The 22,679-nt window shown below is 45.7% G+C and overlaps 2 protein-coding genes across 25 annotated transcripts in view; one reads left to right on the forward strand and one right to left on the reverse strand.

Moving 5' to 3' along the window:
* SP110 (SP110 nuclear body protein) overlaps nt 1-4,211 on the reverse strand; it is a 32,151-nt gene extending 27,940 nt beyond the window's left edge. The window contains 2 exon segments of the mRNA XM_045475159.1: nt 1,085-1,404; nt 4,054-4,211. Coding sequence (XP_045331115.1) covers nt 1,085-1,231 — 147 coding nt within the window. The 5' untranslated portion in view covers nt 1,232-1,404; nt 4,054-4,211.
* The window catches only part of LOC123599598 (nuclear body protein SP140-like), a 65,835-nt gene continuing 47,341 nt past the window's right edge, over nt 4,186-22,679 (forward strand). For 3 of the 24 annotated variants that reach the window (XM_045481652.1, XM_045481670.1, XM_045481664.1), the window contains exons 1-3: nt 4,192-4,297; nt 6,357-6,485; nt 19,155-19,365. In XM_045481652.1, coding sequence (XP_045337608.1) covers nt 19,365 — 1 coding nt within the window. In that variant the 5' untranslated portion in view covers nt 4,192-4,297; nt 6,357-6,485; nt 19,155-19,364. Of the gene's footprint in view, nt 4,303-6,353; nt 6,486-10,757; nt 11,092-11,112; nt 11,241-19,154; nt 19,366-22,679 lie in introns of those variants that run through there. The other 21 variants (XM_045481661.1, XM_045481657.1, XM_045481669.1 and 18 more) reach the window with 15 other exon arrangements.

Below are 22,679 nucleotides of genomic sequence, written 5' to 3' on the forward strand. Positions count from 1 at the left end.
TTGGCCAAAAGGAGAAACATGGCAGGAGAATTGATTGCACAACACTTACTGACCACCTACTAGGCTTGTCCTTGGGTACATAGCAGTGGATAAGACCAGCGTGGTGCTACCCATAGTGAGGGAAGGGACACTGTTGGGTGGAGAAGATGAGCATTCAATAATAAATACAAATTAAAGAAATGCCCCGTTGCTTTTGAGAGAAGTGTTATGAAGGGAAAGCATAGATTTCTATGGGAAATCAATTAGATGAGTGGGTTAAGGAATCCTCTCTGAGGAGTGACATCCGGGCTATGACCCGAAGAAGGGTTGGAGCCAACCAGGCCAAGCCTGGGAGAAGAACACTCAACCACTGCTGCCCTTTCTTGGGCTTAGGGCTCAGGAAATGCATAAAAAACAAAAATCATGAAAAGAATGCCATTTTTGTCCATATAGCCATATCTTCCAATGCCTGCTTTGCTTCAAGTCTGAAAGGACTGCGTACAACAAGCTCTTAAGAATTGGGAGGGTACCCTTAGTGGGTTGAATGGTGCCACCCTCCAGAAAGATGTGTCCACTTGAAACCTGTGAATGTGACCTTATTTGGAAAAGGGGTCTTTGCGGATATAATTAAGTTAGGATTTGAGAAGAGATCATCCTGGATTAGGGTGGGCTCTAACACACAATAACAAGTGTCCTTAGAAGAGAAGACAAAAAGAAAAAATGAGGGAAAGAAAAGCTGATGGAGAGATTGATGTAGAGATGGAAACAGAGATTGGAAGTGAAGCTTCTACAAGGATTTCTGGTGCCACCAGAAGGTAGGAGAGTCAGGGGACAGGCTCTCTCTTGGAGCCTTCAGAAGGAACCAACATGGCCACCACCTTGATTTTGTACTTCTGGCTTCCCAAGCTGTGAGAGAATAAATTTCTCTCGTTTTAAGGCACGTGGGGCGAAGTTGTTTGTATGGCTGCCCTTGTAACCCCATCTTTCCCTGAGAATGAACATTTTGGACTAGACCTTCCAAGCTGTAAGGGTTTGTGGTTTGAAACTTCAGTAACTGTTGGTGGGGGGGCTGGGCTGCCACGGAAAAGCAGTCAGCACGACTCACCCTGTACATCGTCTCAGTGATGAAGGAGTTGTCTCGGAGGCCCTCGAGGAAGGGAAACGGCTTGTGTATGGCATAGGCAATATCCAGCTTCTGGTATATGAAGTGCTGGTGTAGAGTCTCTTCTAAGGCTCTGGTCATGGTGAACATCCTACGGAAGAGGCACGAGAAGAGAGGAAAGACTCTGGGAACTTGGGGAGCTGCTGTTTGTGCTCAGTGGGCATTTTCAGATCACCATCCTGGTCCCAAAGTCATCCTGTAGCAGTCTTCCTCAAAGGCTCACAGGTGTAAGAGGCAATGACAACGTCCAAGGACAATGGAGGCTGAAATTGACCAACAATAGGTTGCTAAAATCTCAAAGGGGTATTGGTAAATATAAGGCAGATATTAAAAATAGCTTATAGGAGCAGCTGGGTGGCTCAGTCAGTTAAGTGTCCAACTCTTGATTTTGGCTCAGGTCATGATCTCGCAATTTGTGAGTTTGAGCCCCACATCGAGCTCTGCGCTGACTGTGTGGAGCCTGCTTGGGATTCTCTCTCTCTCTCTCTCTCTCTCTCTCTCTCTGCCCCTCCCCTGCTCTCTCTCTCTCAAAAATAAACTAAAAAAATTTAAAAAATTAAAAACAATAAAAATCACTAATATTTATTGAGTATTTCCTATGTGCTGGACTTTATTATAAAGGTTTCACATGCAGTAACTTATTTGATCTTCACAAAACCCTTGCAAGATGGTTTCTGTGATTTCACCCATTGTATTGTGAAGGACATGGAGACATAGAGATGTGTTATGAACTTGCCCTAAATCGCACAACTTGGAAGTGATAGAGGTAAACACATTCCGATGTTCTGCTTCTAGGTTTGTTTTTTTTTTTTTTAATTTTTTTTTTCAACGTTTATTTATTTTTGGGACAGAGAGAGACAGAGCATGAACGGGGGAGGGGCAGAGAGAGAGGGAGACACAGAATCGGAAACAGGCTCCAGGCTCTGAGCCATCAGCCCAGAGCCTGATGCGGGGCTCGAACTCACGGACCGCGAGATCGTGACCTGGCTGAGGTCGGACGCTTAACCGACTGCGCCACCCAGGCGCCCCCTGCTTCTAGGTTTATGGTCATAAGTACTATGGTCTGTGGCTACACTGAACAGAGTTAAGGTTGTCTGGACCCCACCTTATGACAGACACTAGCAAAGCTCATGTATGAGGGACCACCCAATGATGAGTAGAAAGATAGAAACCCGATAATATTTGGAAACTTTAGTAAACCACCTACAACCTTCAACACACAAATAGGCCAAACATAAATAGACACGAAGGAGGTATAAGACGTGATTAGTAAAAGGCAACTTAACTGATTTATTATATGTATCAATTACATATCGCAGAACAGACATGTGCCTTTCCCATCCCATGCAACATTGATAAAAATTAACCATTGATAGGTCATGAGAAAATATCAATAATTATTAGAGGCAGAAAACCTACAGATGAATTCCTGACAACTTGTCAAGGGAATAGAAGTGTAAACAGAAAAACTCAATCACCCAGAGATTTTTTTTTAAAATGAAATAGAGATCCTGTTTTTCCTACTTCCTTTTGTGTATAATAGAAAACTGAACTGTAACTAATGACTGTTTCCAGGATTAATCCCAGTGGTAGATTGAGCAGCCCTGGTCTCTCCTCATTCCCACATCATTTACATTTGACAGAAGGAAAAAAAAAACAAAACATATTGTAAGAGTAAAGTAATCCACAATAGTGCTGGAAAAGAAAAGATGCCGCAGGGGGTCTATAATCATGAAGAAATACTGGAGATTGAGAACAGGTGGAAGAGAAATCTAGCAACCAGGATGCGGACAGAATCCACGATGTGGGGAAAAAAATTGCAAAGGTAAGCACAGAGCCCCAGAAATCCAGAATGGTCACATGGTAACAAGAGGAAGTGACCCTGAGGTTACGTTTGGGATGATTATACAACAGCATTCAGAACATAAGATCCACCAGCTTCCTTATTCTTCAACTATTATGGTTCTCAAGAGTGAGAGCAAGGCACAGAGAGGTTAAGTAAATAGCCCAAGGTGGCAAAGCAGAGCTTGTCTGAATAAAGCCCCACTAAAGCTAGTGCATGATATAGGGTCTCATATGGGAGTGTTCAGATTTTTATTATGGGAAGGAGTCTTAAAAATGAATAAGCAAAAGACAAACATCCATATGGGGAAAAAAAGCAAAAGGCTTAACTAGGCAATTAAGTCAAATGTGCAATAAATATATGAAAAGCATGGCGATTCTCTAGTAGCTAGAACAGTACAAAAGAAGACGATTTAATAGCATTTGCCTATCAGATTGCCCAACATAAAGACTAATCGCAATAACCACAGATGCTCCTGGTGCAAATGTAAACAGATCCAAATGCTCTGGAGGCGAAGTTAGCAATCAGGGTCAAACGCCCTAGAATATGGATTCCCTTGAGTCCCAGATTCCACCTCTAGGAATGCACTTCAAGGAAACAATCATAAATGTGCTTAAGGAAAATATATAAAAATCTCATGAAACACTAGGGAAGAAATGAAGGGTTTCCTCCTCATTTTTTTTTTTCCACCAACCACATCTAGTCACTTGCACTGTGGATAATAAATGAGCTGCCCATTTGGGGCTGAGTGCAGAATCAACAGAGCACAGAGGAGGAGGGCAGAGAGCAAATCTCCCTTTCATCCACAACAACGGGCTAGAATTTAGGGCAAAAGGAGTCGAGCGGTGTTTCTGCTTCCCCCGCCCCCGACTCCCACGTCTGTCCCCCTTTTTCATGGTCTCTGGTTAAACCCCACATACCTCTCTATCTTTGGAAGACAATATTTTACAAGGAGAGAGTCTCACAGTTTAAAATAGCTGAGTTCCACTCTGTAGCTGCTGTCAGGAAATTAGCTATCAGAGCCTGATCACCCCAAATGAAGAATAAAGTAGCCGAGACAAAAACCCACCTGGAGGCTGGGTTTGCCACCTGCTCCTGCCCCTTCCCTGGTCAGGGGCTGGGGCAGGGATGGCTCCTGGAAGGCGGAGAGAACAGCAGGGGGACACCAGTGGGTGAAGCAGGAAGTCTGTGCTTTGCCACATGCAGTGGGGGCCAGGCTTCCGGAGGAAAGAAAAGTGAAAGTATTTGGAGCTGATCGTGCAGGAAGCTGGAGGCAGTGCCTGCCGCCTCCCTCCATCTCCGTCCGGACACTTGTGAGGTTCCCGGGGCATTTAGGGGAAGCGGTGGGGGGTCCCGTCATGGGGTAGCCTGACGAGGGGTGTCCAGAGGGGAGGAGGCATCAGGGCCCAGCCCCAGGATCCACGGACAGGAGCTGGGGATCCACCATCTGTGTGCTTCCCTACTCACTTCTATTCCCCCAGGCTATTTCCCCCTCCTGTACTTTTGGGAGATGAAAATGTTCCTACACTGAATCGGGGTGCTGGTAACACAACTGAATGAATTTACTAGAAATCATCAAACTTTAAGAAACAAACAAAACCCAGACGGGGAGGGGAGGTGACCCAGAAATGCCTGTAATTTGTCAGGATAAAATTATTGCCTAAGAAAGTCGAGACAATGGGGCGCCTGGGTGGCGCAGTCGGTTAAGCGTCCGACTTCAGCCAGGTCACGATCTCGTGGTCCGTGAGTTCGAGCCCCGCCGTCGGGCTCTGGGCTGATGGCTCAGAGCCTGGAGCCTGTTTCCGATTCTGTGTCTCCCTCTCTCTCTGCCCCTCCCCCGTTCATGCTCTGTCTCTCTCTGTCCCAAAAATAAATAAACGTTGAAAAAAAAAAAAAAAAAAAAGAAAGTCGAGACAAAAGGGAACCTGAATATAAACTGAAATCATATAGAGGAAAATCATTCCTCTGGGCAGGAAAATGGCCGGGGGGGGCAGGCAGGCATTTGGGCGCCAGGAGCGTGAGGAAGTCAGGTCTAAGGCAGAGCCAGGGCTGGGAGAAGACTCTAGAACAGCCACTTCAAGGAAGATGGGATACGCCCTCCACACACACCCTTAAAGATGCCTTATGTGCAGGGGCGCCTGGGAGGCTCAGTCCGTTAAGTGTCCAACTTTGGCTCGGGTCATGATTTCAGTTTGTGGGTTCAAGCCCCACATCGGGTTCTGTGCGGACAGCTCAGAGCCTGGAGCCTGCTTCAGATTCTGTGTCTCCTTCTCTCTCTTCCTCTCCTCCGCTCGCACTCTGTCTTTCTCTCTCAAAAATAAACATTGAAAAAAAATAAAAATAAAGATGCCTTATGCACATTGGCACATAATGTCTGTGAGAGACCCTATAACATAGAAATCTGTTTAACTTAATTGGAATCAATAATTCTCAACTGGGTTCAACCCATGGGCTCCCCTTACCAGGACACCCAAAAGCTCCTCAGAAAAAAGGTGGGAAAAATGGTTCTGGCGTCTAAGAAGCCTCGAAACCTAGGTTCACCTGCTTGCTACAGAGGCACCAGCACAGCATATCCCACACGAGCACAGTCTAGGTCAATAGGCTCAGCCCTGGTGCTCGTAGGTCACTCCTGTAAGGATGACAGAGGCTCGGGAGCCACAGGAAGGTAGCAAGCAGCACCTCGAAATGCCAGGACAGGAACAGGGAGAGGAGTTCAGTCCACTCTGCAGTTGTTACACTTCATTTACCTGAAACCCTCCACTTACCTGGGAAACCCCTTCATGGCCATCCCAGCCTGGAAACGAGGATCTCCTCCTTTAGCCTGCCCAGAGATAGATTAGGCAAAGGCAAAGGAGTGGAAACATAATGCCCTATGATTAGCCTAGAAAAAGATGTAAATAAGATGAAAGGTGTTTCTATCTAAGGGACACCTGCTTGGGAAAATGGTAATAATGGGAAAACTTCAGCTACTATATTCAGTGACATATATTCTGAGAATTTACTAAAATCGTGTACAATTCTTTTTTAGCTCAATTTTATTGGGGTATAAAATGCATTCATCTCAAGTGTACATTTAAGTTGTTGAGTTTTAACAAATGTAATCGTAATTACAATCATGACGTAGGCCATTTCCATCATTCCAGAAAGTTCCTTCGTGCCCTTTGCAGATAGATAGCCTCCTCCCCAACCTCGTCATCAGGCAACCACTGATGCACTTGCTGTTAGCACAGATTCGTTTTGCCTGTATCAAAGTTTTACATAAATGAAAACATGCAGTACGTGAATTTTGACGTGTGACTTCTTTGGGTCATCATAATGCTGTTGACATTCACCTCTGTTGCTGAGCGTCGGTAATTGATTCCTTTTTAGCAGGTGTGCTGGCCGACTCTTGTTCATCCTGTCCGATCACCATGATGTCACCAACGTAATTGATAAGTGTGACGTTCTATGGGATATCCGGGTGACCCAGATGTCTTTGGACTATCTTATGACAAGGGGCAGGTGAGTTAATATAACCTCCAAGACAAAACTGTACACGAATGTTCTTATCTGTCATGCAGGAACTAAAACTCTTTCCGATCCTCCTTTTCTAACCAGGATGGAAAGAAAACATTTACCAGATCAATGCCCCCACACTATGTACTTGAGGTCCATGGAATGACCTAGGCTGGGGATCTTACTGCCCAGACTGTTTATTTTCTTATCCCAGTCTTCGGCCTTCTTATAAATTCTGGGAGTTACCTGATACACTTCTAAGAAATTGACTTTCTGTCCGAGTTAGCCATTATCAGTTTTGATTACTCATACCCCAAAACTCCAGCTGCTTAGAAGTTGGTATCAGAGAATGAGTTGCCAGCGAAGAAACTTCACAGAAATAGGATCAATCTGAGATTGGTTATGTGACCTACCTGAACATAAGGGTAGTGGACAGCCTATTAGCGTTCAAAGATGGGGGTTTGGTAGACTTTGGCAAGCAGGGGCAAGGTAGCAGAGTAACTTCTAGCACTGGATTGTGCTCAGGACTCTACGAGTCACTCCCTGATTTCAAGTGTGAGATCTTAGCACACTTAGCAAAATGGCGAGGAGTTTTTCCAGTAAAAAGAAAGCATTGACTTCGCTTCAGAGATTACCACCTACTTGGCCTAAATCTGGGTGGGAAAACAGAGAAAGGAGGGCGGCCAGAATCTTCTCATCCCACGGGTCATATGGAAGAAAAAGAAAACAACTCTACCCCTGTGTTAGGAACCAGGGATTGTCTGATCGGCATAGATGGTCTCGGTCCAGGATACGTTATCCCAGAGAGATTGATTCTCTAGCGAGGATAGAGAAAAAACAGGACAGTGGGAAATGCAAGCTAAAACTGCAGCCTGTTGTTATCTGGGCTGATGCATGATATTGCAGACTAGGGCTTTCTTGTGAACTTAACAGAAGTACCCCTGAGGAATGCCAAAGACCTTGTGCTTATAAGCAAAGGAAGCTGGCACATTTATGTCATTGCCCAGCTGAGTGGTGGCCTGGGCCTGCCTGCTGCTTAAGGGCAGGGAGAGGAGAGGGAGGAGACACCAGAGCGGGCTCTTGTAGTCTGTGTCCAGCCTTGTCTTGGCCACTGTGCCAGAGACTGGCAGGCCAAGAGCAGAGGACAGCCATGCTCAACAGCCACTTTGCCCCACAAAGCGAGGGAGGGAGAGAGGGAGGACGGGCAGGGACTGGTGGCAGGCAGTCCCGTGCGTGTGCAGCACCTGGTAGGCACACACACCCCACCTGCTGGAAAAGATGTCCTCGGCGGTATCCTGGAATCTGGAATCTGTCCCAGCCAGATTCATGTTCACTTCTTTGGAGGCAAGAAAGAACAGAAGTGGGCAGAAAGGTAGAAATCTCTGGCCCTCTATACTTTGCAAACATGTCTGTGCAAATTTCTAGCACATCTAGAGTGAGTCAGAAGTAGCAGGATTCAGTGGAACATACTTTGGAAACATCCTGCTTTGCCTCTGGTTCCCCAGGCCTCGCCTGCTTTGGCCACACTGTTCTGACTAAGGTCCTGGAAACTGCACATGCCCCGGCTCCCATTTATGTGTCCTACCTGCATTTCTAGTGCTCGGTTTTGCTTTTTCTATTTGTACTTTGCTCCCATTTCTTTTTCTTCCAACTTTATGCTGCTATAGTGTGTTTTTGTAAGTTGCTTCAAATCCTTTACAGAATGAGGGCCGCTATTGGTGAAAAAATTACATACGGACATAATGTACAAACGCACTTGATAGCGGGGCGCCTGGGGGGCTCAGTCTGTTAAGCATCTGACTTCGGCTCAGGTCATGATCTCACGGTTTGTGAGTTCGAGCCCCGCATTGGGCTCCTTGCTGACAGCTCAGAGCCTGGAGCCTGCTTCGGATTCTGTGTCTCCCTCTGTCCCTGCCCCACCCCTGCTCTCTCTCTCTCTCTCTCTCTCTCTCTCTCTCTCACACACACTCTCTCTCTCTCTCAAAAATAAATAAACATTAAAAAAGACCCACAAATCACATTGTCCTTTAAAGTCTAGGTAATGTCAGTTCCAAACCCTTTCCTCATCTCACGGGAAGCCTGTCTCTCTCCTTGAGATTTCAATGACTAGCTGAAGCTCAGTTTTTTCTAATCACCGAGGCTGCATTTTTTTTATATATATATGAAATTCATTGTCAAATTGGTTTCCATACAACACCCAGTGCTCATCCCAAAAGATGCCCTCCTTCATGCCCATCACCCACCTCCCTCCCACCCCCCATCAACCCTCAGTTTGTTCTCAGTTTTTAAGAGTCTCTTATGCTTTGGCTCTCTCCCTCTCTAACCTCTTTTTTTTTTTTTTTTTTCCTTCCCCTCCCCCAAGGTCTTCTGTTAAGTTTCTCAGGATCCACATAAGAGTGAAAACTTATGGTATCTGTCTTTCTCTGTATGGCTTATTTCACTTAGCATCATACTCTCCAGTTCCATCCATGTTGTTACAAAGGGCCATATTTCATTCTTTCTCATTGCCACGTAGTACTCCATTGTGTATATAAACCACAATTTCTTTATCCATTCATCACTTGATGGACATTTAGGCTCTTTCGATAATTTGGTTATTGTTGAGAGTGCTGCTATAAACATTGGGGTGCAAGTGCCCCTATGCATCAGTACTCCTGTATCCCTTGGGTAAATTCCTAGCAGTGCTACTGCTGGGTCATAGGGTAGGTCTATTTTTAATTTTTTGAGGAATCTCCACACTGTTTTCCAGAGCAGCTGCACCAGTTTGCATTCCCACCAAGAGTGCAAGAAGGTTCCTGTTTCTCCACATCCTCTCCAGCATCTATAGTCTCCTGATTTGTTTGTTTTAGCCACTCTGCCTCGCGTGAGGTGATATGTCAGTGTGGTTTTGATTTGTATTTCCCTGATGAGGAGCGATGTTGAGCATCTTTTCATGTGCCTGTTGGCCACCTGGATGTTTTCTTTAGAGAAGTGTCTATTCATGTCTTCTGCTCATTTCTTCACTGGATTATTTGCTTTTCGGGTGTGGAGTTTGGTGAGCTCTTTATAGATTTTGGATACTAGCCCTTTGTCCGATATGTCATTTGCAAATATCTTTTCCCATTCCGTTGGTTGTTTTTTAGTTTTGTTGATTGTTTCCTTTGCTGTGCAGAAGCTTTCTATCTTCATGAGGTCCCAATAGTTCATTTTTGCTTTTAATTCCCTTGACCGAGGCTGCATCTGTAAAGGGCCCATTTATTCAAGAAACTTGAATAAATTCACACACCAGGCTTCTCTGCACAAACCTGGCACTTCCCTCTGGTTGCAGGAGTGCAGAGTTTTCTCTGGCTTCTGACTGCTTTCCAGAAATTTGAGGAACATCTTCCCTGCCATATAATGAAGAGCATTTTGCCTCTCTCTAGCCCCGTGTCCAGTCCAGGCTGAGTACTGTGCCCGGCCAGTCCACCGGCCTGAGAGATGATCTGGAATGTCCGGCTTTCCTTCCTTCTCACGACCACCTTAAGGGCAGAGAGGCAGGTACAAACATGCACCTTAGCAGAGAGGCAGGTGCAACATGGCGTTCACTTCCTGCCTACACACGCTTTGCCCCCTTACTCCAAAACAACCTGGATCCATTTGAATGAAATAGACCTTTCTGCTCTCTTGCCTTTGGATGAACAGTGGCCCATCTGCCATGGACCCCGAGTTGGCCCTGTTCCTCCTCCCTGGGGCTGAGAACTGCCACAGACACTGGGTGGAGAGGCATCCAGCATTGGTGCAGCCATTTCACCCTGTTCAGCAATTTAGCCTTTACTCTTTGGGTGCCACACACGAGAGATCAATCAGTTGGATTGATCGGAGCTCCTCAGAGCTCCGGGAAGGCACAAAGGCAGTCAATGTCTGCTCAAGGTTGATCCCAGGCCAGTGCCGTGGCCCCTTGGGGCTGGCAGTAGAAGATGGCAGGTGGAGGCCGCCAGTCAATTGCGGGTTAGCCCTTACCTCCTGTCCTGGGTCCCCATCTCCAGGAAGGTTGGCATCTCCCCATGTTGCTTCTGTCTTTCCGGCCTCATTCCACGGGTATATGACAGAATGAGATTGCACATAAAGAAATAATGAGGAAATTAGATTTCTTAAATCGCAGAGGATTGGCTCCCTGGGCAAACTTGAGGCTGACTCATATCACCTTCTACAAACACTTTCGTTTCCCCCATGCCTCCTCTACCCCTCCCCCACACCGCAAAAGACAGCTCTGCCCAGAACAGTTCCTTTTAGAAAAATTAACATTGAAATTGAATGAGTGCTGTCCAACTTCTGATTTCTGGGTAGCTGGGGGCCCTTTTGTCCCAGAGTGCATCTGTGCGTGGCATCTGAACACGGATGAGTTAGGGGAAGTGAAAGCAGACCCAACATTGACAAATGCAACCAAGTGGGGAGTGAGGCGTTGCTCTGTCTGTGCTGGGATGTTATGCAGTTGACTAGGAGGGAATTTGTCTTTTAAAATACAAGGCAAATACATCAATGCATTCTTAAAGCAAGGTAAAAGTGTGTGAAAACCCCTCTACCCCAGACTCTGGAGGTGGCCAGGGCCCCAAGAAGGCATCAGCATTGCTATCAGCAGCTGCAGAACTGACAGGTAGGTCCTCAGCACCCAGTACCAGCACCCAGCCCACAGCCTCTCCTCCACCTGTTCCCGAGAGACGGGAGATGAACAAGCTTGAAACCAGCCAGTGCTCCGCCTCCGGGTAGGAAAAAGAAGTGACGCTCTCCTCAGAGAATGAGTTGGTAGGTGCTGCCTCTTTTTCTGATTTCTGGAAGATATTGTAGGGAACGGGCGTCATTTTTTCTTTAAACATTTTGTAGGATTCATTAGTGATACGCTCTGGGCCCGATGCTTTCTTCTTTGGAGGTCTCTTAATTATTGATTCAATTCTTTTAATAGATATAGGCTTATTCGGATGACTGTCTCTCCTTGTGTGAACTTTGGTGTTTTGTGTCTCGTAAGAAATTTGTCTGTTTCACCTTCTATCAAATTCTTCGCCCTAGAGTTTTCCCTGGTGTTGTTTGTCTGCTATCTTTGTCGTGTCCGTGGGACTAATAGTGATGAACCCCTCTTTCATGTCTGATACTACTAATTTCTGTATTCTCTCCTTCCTTTGCTAGTCTTGTTAGAGGTTTGTCGATTTTATTGATTTTTCTAAAAAAAATCGGCTTTTGACTTCGTTGATTTTCTTAGATGTTTTCTTGTTTTCAGTTTCACTGATTTCCACTCTCATTTTTGTTGTTTATTTACTGATTTATTTTGCTTGCATTAGGTTTCAATTTCTCTATTTTTCTGTAGTTTCCACAGGTGGGAGGTTAGATTATTCATTTAGATCTTTCTTGTCTAATGTGTAAATTCAGTGCTATACGTTTCCGTCTAAGCACTGCTTTTGCTACGTCCCACAAATTTTAATAAGCTGTGTTTTCATTTCCATCTAGCTCAAAATATTTTACAATTTCTCTTGAGATTTCTTCTTTAGCCCTAGAAGTGTGTTCTTCGATTCCAAGTATTTGGAGGATTTCCCAGCTATCTGTTATTTCTACTTTATTTCATTGTGGTCTGAGAACATATTTTTAAATGATTTCTATCCTTTTAAATGTGTTAGGGTATGTTTTATAGCCCAGAATATGGCATGTTTCGGTAAATATTCCATGTGAGCTTAAGGGCAATGTGCATTTTGTTGTTGTTGAATGGAATATTCCATAAATGTCAGTGAGACCAGATTGATTAATGATACTGTTCAGGTTGACTATATTCTTACTGAGTTTCTGCCTGCTTGATCTGTCAGTTACTAAAATAGGGGTATTGGGGACTCCAACAATAGGAGTGGATTTGTCTGTTTCTCCTTGTAGGTTGATCAGTTTTTGTGTCCTGTACTTGGATGCCACTTTGTTACTTGCGCATTGAGAATTGCTGTGTCTTCCTAGAGAAATTGACCCCTTCACTATATAATGTTCCTATTCACCCGACAATTTTCCTTGTTCTCAAGTCTGCTTTGTCTGAAATTAATGTAGCGACTACAACTTTCCTTTGATAATGCTGTTGACAACATATCTTTCTCCACCCCTTTACTTTGAATCTGTCTTGTGTTTTTCTGCTTAAGGTGGCTTTCTCATAGACAGCATACAATTGTGTTTTTTTCTTTTTGGTTTTTATCGCTCTATCGATTTCTGTCTTTTAATTGTTGCATCGAGGCCATTCACATTTAGAGTATTCATGTAGTTAGATTAATATCTACCAAATTGCAACTGTTGCTACTCATTGTACTTGTCTTCATTTCTACTTTTTCTTCCCTTTTTTTTCTTCCTTTTACGGTTTCAACTGAACACTTTATTACCCCATTTGCTCTTTTTCTCCTAGCATATGAATCATGCTTCTTTTAAAACGTTTGTAGTGGTTTCCCTAGAGGTTGTAATATATATTTGCTGCTCTTCATATTGCTATTTATTTATTTACTTACTTATTTAGACTTTGCTTAGTACCATTTATTTTTTTCATATCCATTTCTTCAAGTTATACTCTATGGCTTTGTGAGTGACACATGCATCCTATAATGGAATGTCACACACTCCTCCCTCCCGCCCTTATTAACATTGCTGTCAGTCATTTCACTTAACCATACGTTCTTTTTTTTTAAAATTTTTTTTTTTTTCAACGTTTATTTATTTTTGGGACAGAGAGAGACAGAGCATGAACGGGGGAGGGGCAGAGAGAGAGGGAGACACAGAATCGGAAACAGGCTCCAGGCTCTGAGCCATCAGCCCAGAGCCTGACGCGGGGCTCGAACTCACGGACCGCGAGATCGTGACCTGGCTGAAGTCGGACGCTTAACCGACTGCGCCACCCAGGCGCCCCAACCATACGTTCTAATCACATGGTTGCTATTATTACTTTGAACAAACAGCTACCTCTTAAATCAATTTAGAGTAGGAAATTATTGAGAACCCCAAAAAGCTGATCTTTGTTCTTGTAAATTACATCGATTGATATTTATCATATTAGGAATGGAAACTTTGAACACTTAAATATTTATTTGTTCATGAAAAAAATAATAATGAACTCATTACCTGCTAACATAAATGAAATATTTTATGAGAAGTAACTGTGTTTTCTAAAATAAAGTCAATTAGTAAGAAGAGTAGCAAGGCTTTATATTTTTGCAAATCTCTTTAATAACTGGCTCACTAGAAGATGGCGGGATTCTGTCTGCTTCTGCTTTCAACCTGTTGTGATCTCACAGAATGTGTATCCTCTGGGAGATTCTACTGTACATGTGTGACAGAATGAGAGAGAAAAATGGTAAATAACATTTTAGTACTATTATGAAAACAGTTTTCACCTTGGTCATACGTGAAAGGGTCTTACACAATCCCAGGGGTCCCTGGACCATACTTTCAAGATCACTATTTTAAAATAATTTTTAAGGGGCACCTGGGTGGCTCAGTCAGTTAAGCATCCATCTCTTGATTTCGACTCAGGTCACGATCTCACGGTTCATGAGATCGAGCCCCATGTTGGGCTCTGTGCTGACAGCACAGAGCCTGCTTGGGAGTCTCTCTCTTTCCCTCTCTCAGCCCCTCCCCTGTGCACGCTCTCTCTCTCTCAAAATATATGTATATAAAGTAATTTTTGAGATGTGCTTTTGTTTTCAAGTAAACTTTGCAGTTTTTAGACATCAGTAATTTAAGTGGTTTGAGTGCTGCCTTCCATTTCTTTTATAACAAAACTTTGCTGGTGTTGATATCTTGGTTCTCTCTCTCTTTTTTTTAAAATGTTTTATTTATTTTTGAGACAGAGAGAGACAGAGCGTGAGCAGGGGAGGGGCAGAGAGAGAGGGAGACCCAGAATCCGAAGCAGGCTCCCGTTTCCGAGCTGCCCGCACAGAGCCCGACGCGGAGCTCGAACTCAAAACCCGCGAGGTCATGACCCGAGCCGAAGTCGGACGCTTAACCGACTGAGCCACCCAGGCGCCCCTCTTGGTTCTCTTACTGTAGCACATCATCGAATAATTTGTCCTAGAGAGACTGCATCGGTAAGAACAGACTAGATTATTCTACCGGAACACGCAATTCTGAGATCTTAGCGGGTCACTCGCCTCTGCTTCAGAGAACCCTCGCTTGGGACAGTGTGGCTGCTGAGTGGCTGTCAGTGACAGCCACGGTAACCGAACGGTGGGTGACCACCAGAGATGGTGCAGGAGTACAATATTTTCTGAGCCCTTACGCGGCTATTCGTTTTTTGTTTGAAGTGGAGTTGACACACGGGGTGTTACATTAGCTTCCAGCGTGCATCGTGCTGTGGTTCACCACAGGGCACCTTGGCGAGTATCTTGTCTCCACACATGAAGAGCGTATATTTTTAGTCATTTCCTTTTACCTCTGAATCTATAGATTTGCATAACTGACATTTAAAATTTCAAATTTAGGTGTTCCCCACCCCTGCCCTTCAGGGTTTTTAGCAGCTATGTTCTGGGGAAATTCTCTCCTCATTTTACAACCATTTTAGTTAGCCTTTTTTTTTTCCCTTTTATTTTAGCTCTCATTTTAAATGTCCAGGCCCGCCGTCTCATTTTCTGATCTTCTCTTCATGGCATCCTGGGCGCAATATCTTCTCCCATTCGAAAGACACTGCTCGTTTTTTGGAAACTCTCTCCTGCTCCCGCACTATTTCTATTTACGCGGGGGTAATTTTTGTTCTTTGCTCACCTTGGTTCTATTCCTTCCTGAGGTAGGTTTGCACCAGTGTGTGTGGCCTATTGTTTGTTCCTACCTGAGGGCCAGGCACTGAAGAGCTAGCTTGGAAGTGTGTTTAAGGAGACAGGCTTGAAAACCTGCGGGCTCGGCCATGGGAATCCCAGATGCCTGAGGGTGAAGGCCTCTTTCTCCGGGGGCATCTACATTTTTAAGAAGGAGCCTCTAGGGGCGCCTGGGTGGCTCAGTCGGTTGAGCATCCGACTTCGGCTCAGGTCATGATCTCATGGTTCATGGGTTCGAGCCCTGCGTCGGGCTCTGGGCTGATGGCTCAGAGCCTGGAGCCTGCTTCGGATTCTGTGTCTCCCTCTCTCTTTGCCCCGTCCCCGCTCATGCTCTGTCTCTCTCTCTCCCTCAAGAATAAATAAGACATTAAAAAAAATTTTTTTTTTTTTTTTTTTTTTAAAAAGGAAGGAGCCTCTAGTGTCTTGCCTGGATGTGGGTCAGAAAGGAGCTGGGGGTAGATCCTTTGGTGTTTTGCCTTTCAAGCAATCCTGCTGGTTCCTGCTGGCATCTCTGTTCCAGGCCCACTGTTCTCAGGGCTGCAGGACACCCTCTGGGATTGTCTTCCGAAAGCAACAGCAGTAAGGCTCACACCTCTGTTTCTTTTTCGGACTTTGGTTTCATTTTCTCATCTAATTCTCTTCCCTTATACTTCTTCCGTTACTCTCATTTTAGGGAACCCTCTAGTCTGAGGGGAGCGCAACACTTGTCCTCCGGCAACTATCTTTAACCAGAAGTTGTTTTGTTTTTGTTTTTGTTTTGGAGAGAGAGAGAGGACGGAGAGAACCAGGGAAGGCCAGAGGGAGAGGGAGAGAGATGCTCAGTTCGCAAGATCTTGAGATCATGACCTGAGCCACAATCAGGAGTCTGCAGCTAAACTGCTTAACTGACTGAGCCCCCAGGGGCTTTTTTTAAAGGAATTCAGTGAAGGAATGGGTTTCATTCTATTCCAATGCATCCTTATAATGGGAGGTCCCAATGACCCTCTTATAATGGGAATAAACCGTCTCCCACGTGTTTACACCTTTTAGAATTACCGAGGAGACTCCCAAGATATCATCGGCAAAAGGAACCATTTTTCAAGTAAGAATCAGAATTACAAAGCTTTTTCAGTTTCAATGTTAGGGGTCACCTGGGTGGCTCAGACGGTGAAGCCTCCCATTCGGCTCCAGTCATGATCTCACGGGGTTTTGTGGGTTCGAACCCCACATGGGCCTCTGCATTCCCTGGCAGTGCTGAGCCTGCTTGGAATTCTCTGTCTCCCTGTCTCTCTCTCTCTCTCTCTCTCTCTGCCCCTCCCCCTCTCGATCTGTCTCTGTCTCTCTCAAAAATAAATAAGTAAACTTAAAGAAAAACATTAAAAAAAAATTGGTTTTCCCAGGCACGGCCATAATGTTTGAAATGCAGGGGACTTACAGGTCTCCGTGTACGGATAACACGTACGCAGGCAAGTTTAGATACAGCACGATGAGTCCTTGTTTTGAATATACACACGTCTTCATATTCAACAGGAGAAAAACACATATTCCTGTGACTGTTGTTGATTGAAACTGGACCATAGGGGTGGGTGTCTTTGAGCTAATTTTATTATGTGAAATGTCACTCATTCCTGCCCCTGTGGGATGGAGAACTCTGCCTCTCTTCCACCTTCCTTGAGATTTCTTCCGGTTGTCGGTAGCTAAGAAGACTTGCTGTCCCACTGCTCTCTCCACACTCAGCACCACACATCTTATTCAAGCTTCCCCAAATCCTGTACATAGATACTATTATTACTTCCGTTCTGGCAACGGAATCTCAGAAAGTTAGAGCAAATAGCAAACCAGGATTTGTTAGCAAGTAATCTGCATCCGGAGCCTGCACCTGACTTTGTGAAGGTTCGTTATGAAACGGGCGAATTGAACGTGCTTTTTCAAAACTAGACCTTACCTTCCCTGTTTATAGTACCGCACGGTGGGGTCAGTGAACAATCTGGAATCACCAAGAATGACCTGGCTCCGTCTGATAGAGGCAAACAGACAACAGAACACGTTAGGCAGGAGACTGTGAGGAGGAGTTTTCAGAGGTGATAACCAAGCCGTTCTTGAAAAAGAGTAGGCTTTTGCTAGGCAGGGACTATTCAACTAGTGTTTTGCTTACATAACATTATGTAGCAGGATAGCGTGATTTGCGCGGTTTCATCTAAGTCTGTGATTTTAGCTATATAATATATGGTGGAATCTCAAGAAACACACCAGACAGAATAAGATAAAGGGAAAGAACCCTGGGGCAGAGGTCGAGAGACCTTTTCTGCTTTGATGCCAGATCGTATGCACTACATGCATTCTTTTAACTGCAGAAAATACTTCCTAACATAGACAAAACAAAATTAAGTTGGCTTTACACCCGTATTGGCTGACATTTTGACGTATGACAATACTTGGGGTCTACAAAGGTATAGAGGGAAAACTCTTGTGAAATCCTGGCAGGACTGTAAACTGACAAATCATTTTGAAAGAGAAGTTAGCAACCTAGAAGTTGGAAGGTATCGTACCCCAGTACTGGGCAATTCTCTTCTAGGTACAAATGCTAAAAAATTCTTGTTACAGGCACATAAGGAGCTATAACCAAGGGTATTTACCAAAATACTACTCATAATAGCAAAAAAATTGGAATAGACCTAAACATTTACCAGTAAAGGATTGTTAGGCAAATATTGTCTCTATTTATGTAAAATATTACTGCACAGCAATTAAAATGCCCTGGTTTGACTTAAAAATATCCATGTGGGGGCGCCTGGGTGGCGCAGTCGGTTAAGCGTCCGACTTCAGCCAGGTCACGATCTCGAGGTCCGTGAGTTCGAGCCCCGCGTCAGGCTCTGGGCTGATGGCTCGGAGCCTGGAGCCTGTTTCCGATTCTGTGTCTCCCTCTGTCTCTGCCCCTCCCCCGTTCATGCTCTGTCTCTCTCTGTCCCAAAAATAATCTGTCTCTCTCTGTCCCAAAAAACGTTGAAAAAAAAATTAAAAAAAAAATCCAGGTGGACACATTTAAATAAATAATACATGGAAAAAAGGCAAATACAGGCATACCTTGTTTAAAAAAAAACTTGCTGTTCGGTGGTAGGTTCTGTGATATTCTCTTCATTGGCTTTTTATTTTTCTTGTCTGTAAACTTTTTAAAATAAACAATCTGTATTAGTCAGGGTTCTCCAGAGAAACAGAAAAGACAAAATGTGTGTGTGTGTGTGTGTGTGTGTGTGTGTGTGTAACAGAGATTTATTGTAAGGAATGAGCTCGCGTGAATATAGACGCTGGCAATTCCAAATCTGCCCTGTGGGCCGGCAGACTGGAGCCCCAGCAGAGTCGATGGTGCAGTTCCCATCTGAAAGCAGTCTATTTGTGAATTCCTTCCTACAGGGAGAGGTCAGTCTTTTTGCTCTAGGTGGGCCTTCAACTGATTGTATGAGGCCCACCCACATTATGGAGGGCCTGCTTGCTCAGAGCCATCCAGTTGAAAGGATCATCTCATCCCCCAACACCCTTCAAGTGAGAAGGAAAGCCTGTAAGAACAGATAAAGAAGGCCAGCCAAATGTCCCAGGCTGGATACCCCGTTTGCATGCTCTTTGCTTCGGTAATCTTGCTTGCCTCTTCCATCAGCCAACTGTCCCCATAGTGTCCCCCCTTTTTCCCTTGAGTCCCTGCAATTCCACCTACCTGTGCAGCTGATAGAAAGTTTCCAAGTACCTGGAATCTAGCCCAGCATAAGAGAAGGCCAGCACCGGGGCTCGGGGGCTCAGCCTTTGGAGGTGACTCCGCCGGGCCAGCGCCAGTGCAAAATAAACGGTCTTTTCTGATTCCCCGAGCGCGTGTTGCTTGTCTCTTCCTGGGTGCCAAGTATTGCTGTAACACGTTTGGTGCATTGGCCAGGAAGACGATAGCCACGCTGACCCCTTGAGCCACCGTTGTCAGTGAGCAGCGGAGAGGCCACTCATTGCGGGCGCCCGCCACGGAAAGGAAGGCGCACCGACATTGATTTCACCGGACCCCCACCATCGCCGGGCCCAGCAGTACCGGCCACTACTGCACTCGAACGGACTCCAGGGGAAACAGAAAAGACCTGTCCCAGGACGTTGGAACAGTAAGTGTCCCCGGGGACTTCAGACCGGAATCCAGGCCCACCCCTGAGGCAGAAGGGGAGCTTAATCACCTCCCGGGCAACGTAGTCACTGAATAGAACAGGGAAGTCCTGGGTGGAAGTCTGCGATCTGTCTGAATGTGTGTGAGTGCCAATGCGTGTGAGTGCCCTGCTCCGTGGAGCCTGAGTGGGTCCTACTCTGCGATTGTGTGATGATCTCACACGGCTCAAGGCAGAGTCAGGTCTGCAGAGGCCTGATCTGAGTCAGGGGTTTATACCCCTGCCAATGCTAAGAGGCATTCAATCCCCATGAGGGGCGTGGCCAGGCGGATGAACCGACCTCTTCCCCGTTTGTCCTGCCACACAGTTCATTGGGAGGGACCCATCTAGGTTACCAGGATGGGGAAAATTCCTCAAAATCAACTGTTTTGGAATGTATGATTAAGAATTTTAAACAGGGAGGGGCCCTGAGGGGGGCTCAGTCGGTTAAGCATCTGACTTCAGCTCAGGTCATGATCTCATGGCTTGTGAGTTCGAGCCCCGCATCGGGCTCTGTGCTTACAGTTCAGAGCCTAGAGGCTGCTTCAGATTCTGTGTCTCTCTCTCTCACTGTCTGCCCCTCCCTGCTCATGCTCTGTCTCTCAAAAATAAATAAACATTAAAAAAAAATTAAGAAAGAGAATTTTAAAAAGAGATTTTCAGGTGACTATGGGTCAAACTGACCCATGGGAAATTATGCACCTTCTGCGAATTAGAATGGTCTACGTTCTGTGTAGGCTGGCCCCCTGAGGGCACCCTAGAGGTTCCCACGGTCCGAGCTGTTTATAAGGTAATTACTGGGGACCCTAGCCATCCAGATCAGTTCCCATACATTGACCAATGGCTGGAAATAGCCCAAGTCAAGCTTCTTTGGGTCCAGTTCTGTATTAATAGTAAGTGACAATGTAAGGCTGGAAAGAAGACCTCACAGCAAAAAAACCCCACCGCCCCATCCTCCGAGAAAATTCAGAAGTCCTTCCTTTCTACCACCATATGCCCCCAGGACCTCATCAATTGAGGGAGGGGAGCCTCAAGTGCCTGAAAGTTCACCCCTGTCGGTTTCGCCTCTGCCAGTGGCCAATCTGCCCCAACAGGGACATCTGAACCGGTAGGCAGATACTTTAGGTCCTCGACTCAAGGTCCAAGGCCCCCAACAGCAAGCAGATGCCATTGCAGGTGACTAGGGGTCCCCAGAAAATAGGCTTCGATGGGACCCTACAAGAGGGGGCATCAGCTTTCTACTATCAACCGTTCTCCACTACTGATCTCCTCAATTGGAAACACCACAGGCTGCCCTGCTCTGAAAAGCTGTAGGTGATGAGAGATCTAGAATCCAGATTCCAGATTCACCGCCCTGCCTGGGTTGACTGTAAGCAGCTTCTGCTCACTCTTTTCAACATGGAAGAGCACCGATGAGTCGTCACCGAATAAAAAAAAAAAAAAAAATGGCTCCAGACTCAGGCACCAGATGGACAGATAGAAGTTGAAGCTTGGGCACGGGAGGCTATGCCCAAAGAGTATCCCTGCTGGGACCCAAACACAGAAGCCGGAAGGGCCAGATTAGAAAGACCCTGACTCTCCTCCCTCCAAGGAGTAAAAGCAGGGGCCCAAAAGCCCACAAACATGGCAAAGGTATCTGAGGTCCTACAAAAGCCAGAAGAGAGCCAGCTTACTTCTAGGAAAGATTATGTGACGCCTTCAGAGTTTATACTTCGTTCGACCCAGAAGCCCCCGAAAACCAGTGCATGGTCAATGCTGCCTTTGTGGGACAGTCCCAAAGTGACATTAGACAGAAGCTCCAAAAGTTGGAAGGATTTGCTGGAAAAGAATGCCACTGAACTGATGGAAATCACCAACAAGGTTTTTGTAAATTGGGATTGAGCTGCCAGAAAGGAGGCAGACTGAAGAACGAAACAAAAGGCAGTTCTCCTGGCCGCAGCCTTGGGAAGACCACCGCATCTGGAATGGACCCCACAGAAACCACGAGGGATTCAAGAACAAAAAAGAAGGGTGCCACTGGGATGGGATCAATGTGCCTGCTACAAAGAATTTGGATACTGGAAAAATGAATGCCCCAGTTGCCAAAAGGAAAAACCAAAAACTTCCACTCCACTCAGCCGCTACCAACCAGAACCACCCAAGGCTGACCTGATCAGACAGGCAGGAATGGACTCTAATTAGGAGAGACCAGGCTCTATCCAACTGGGCCCCCATGAACCCATGGTGAAAAGGAAGGTAGGCGGCCAGAAAATAGACTTCATGGTTGACACTGGGGTTGAACACTCTGTGATGACACACAAGGTGGCACCTCTGTCGGCTTGAGAAGTCACCATCGTAGGAGCCACTGGGATGCAAACCCGAAGGCCATTTTGTGGTCCTGACAATGCTGGCTGAGGGGTCACCAAGTAGTTCATGAATTCTTGTATTTACCCAACTGCCTGGTCTCACTGTTAGGTAGAGACCTCCTAGCCAAGCTGGGAGCAGAAATACTTTCACTTCAGATGAAAAGACACAACTGTGCCTAAATGAAAAGGCCCAACCCACGATTTTATCCTTGACGATATCATAGGAAGAAGAATGGAGGTTACATATTTCTCCTCCCGATGAGCCAACCGTGGCCCCCGAGGTAGAAGCTGAGTTCCCTTCAGTTTGGGCAGAAGAGAACCTCCCTGGTCTGGCAAAAAACCACCCCCCAATATTAATTGACCTAAAGCCTGGGACCCAACCTGTCAAAATATGCCAATAATATGGCCCCAAGGGAAGCACACCTGGGGACCCAGACACACTTAAACAGGCTACTCAAATGGAGATTTCTAAAAGGGTGCCAGTCCCCACGGAATACTCCCCTGATGCCTGTGAAAAAGCCTGGGACAAATGATTACCACCCTGTACAGGACCCAAGAGCCATTAATGAAGCAGTCATAATGCTACATTCAGTGTTTCCTAACCCATACTCTCTACCAGGACTCATACCCTCTGAGGAAGGATAGTTCACAGGTCGAGATTTAAAGGACACCTTCTTCTGTCTCCAGCTAGAGCCTAATAGGCAACCCCTATTTGTCTTTGAGTGGGAAAACCCTGCCACAGGAACAAAGGAACAATTCGCTTGGACCAGACTGCCTCAAGGATTCAAAAATCCACCAACCTTGCTCAGTGGGGCCTGGCATCTGACTTAGCCAGGTTTCCAGGACAGGACCTAGTATGTGTCCTCCTCCAATATGTGGATGATTTCTTGCTAGCCAATCCCACGCAGACCCAATGCTGGGAGGGAACCAGGG

The sequence above is a fragment of the Leopardus geoffroyi genome, chromosome C1 (assembly GCF_018350155.1).
Source record: "Leopardus geoffroyi isolate Oge1 chromosome C1, O.geoffroyi_Oge1_pat1.0, whole genome shotgun sequence".
Taxonomy (NCBI): domain Eukaryota; kingdom Metazoa; phylum Chordata; class Mammalia; order Carnivora; family Felidae; genus Leopardus; species Leopardus geoffroyi.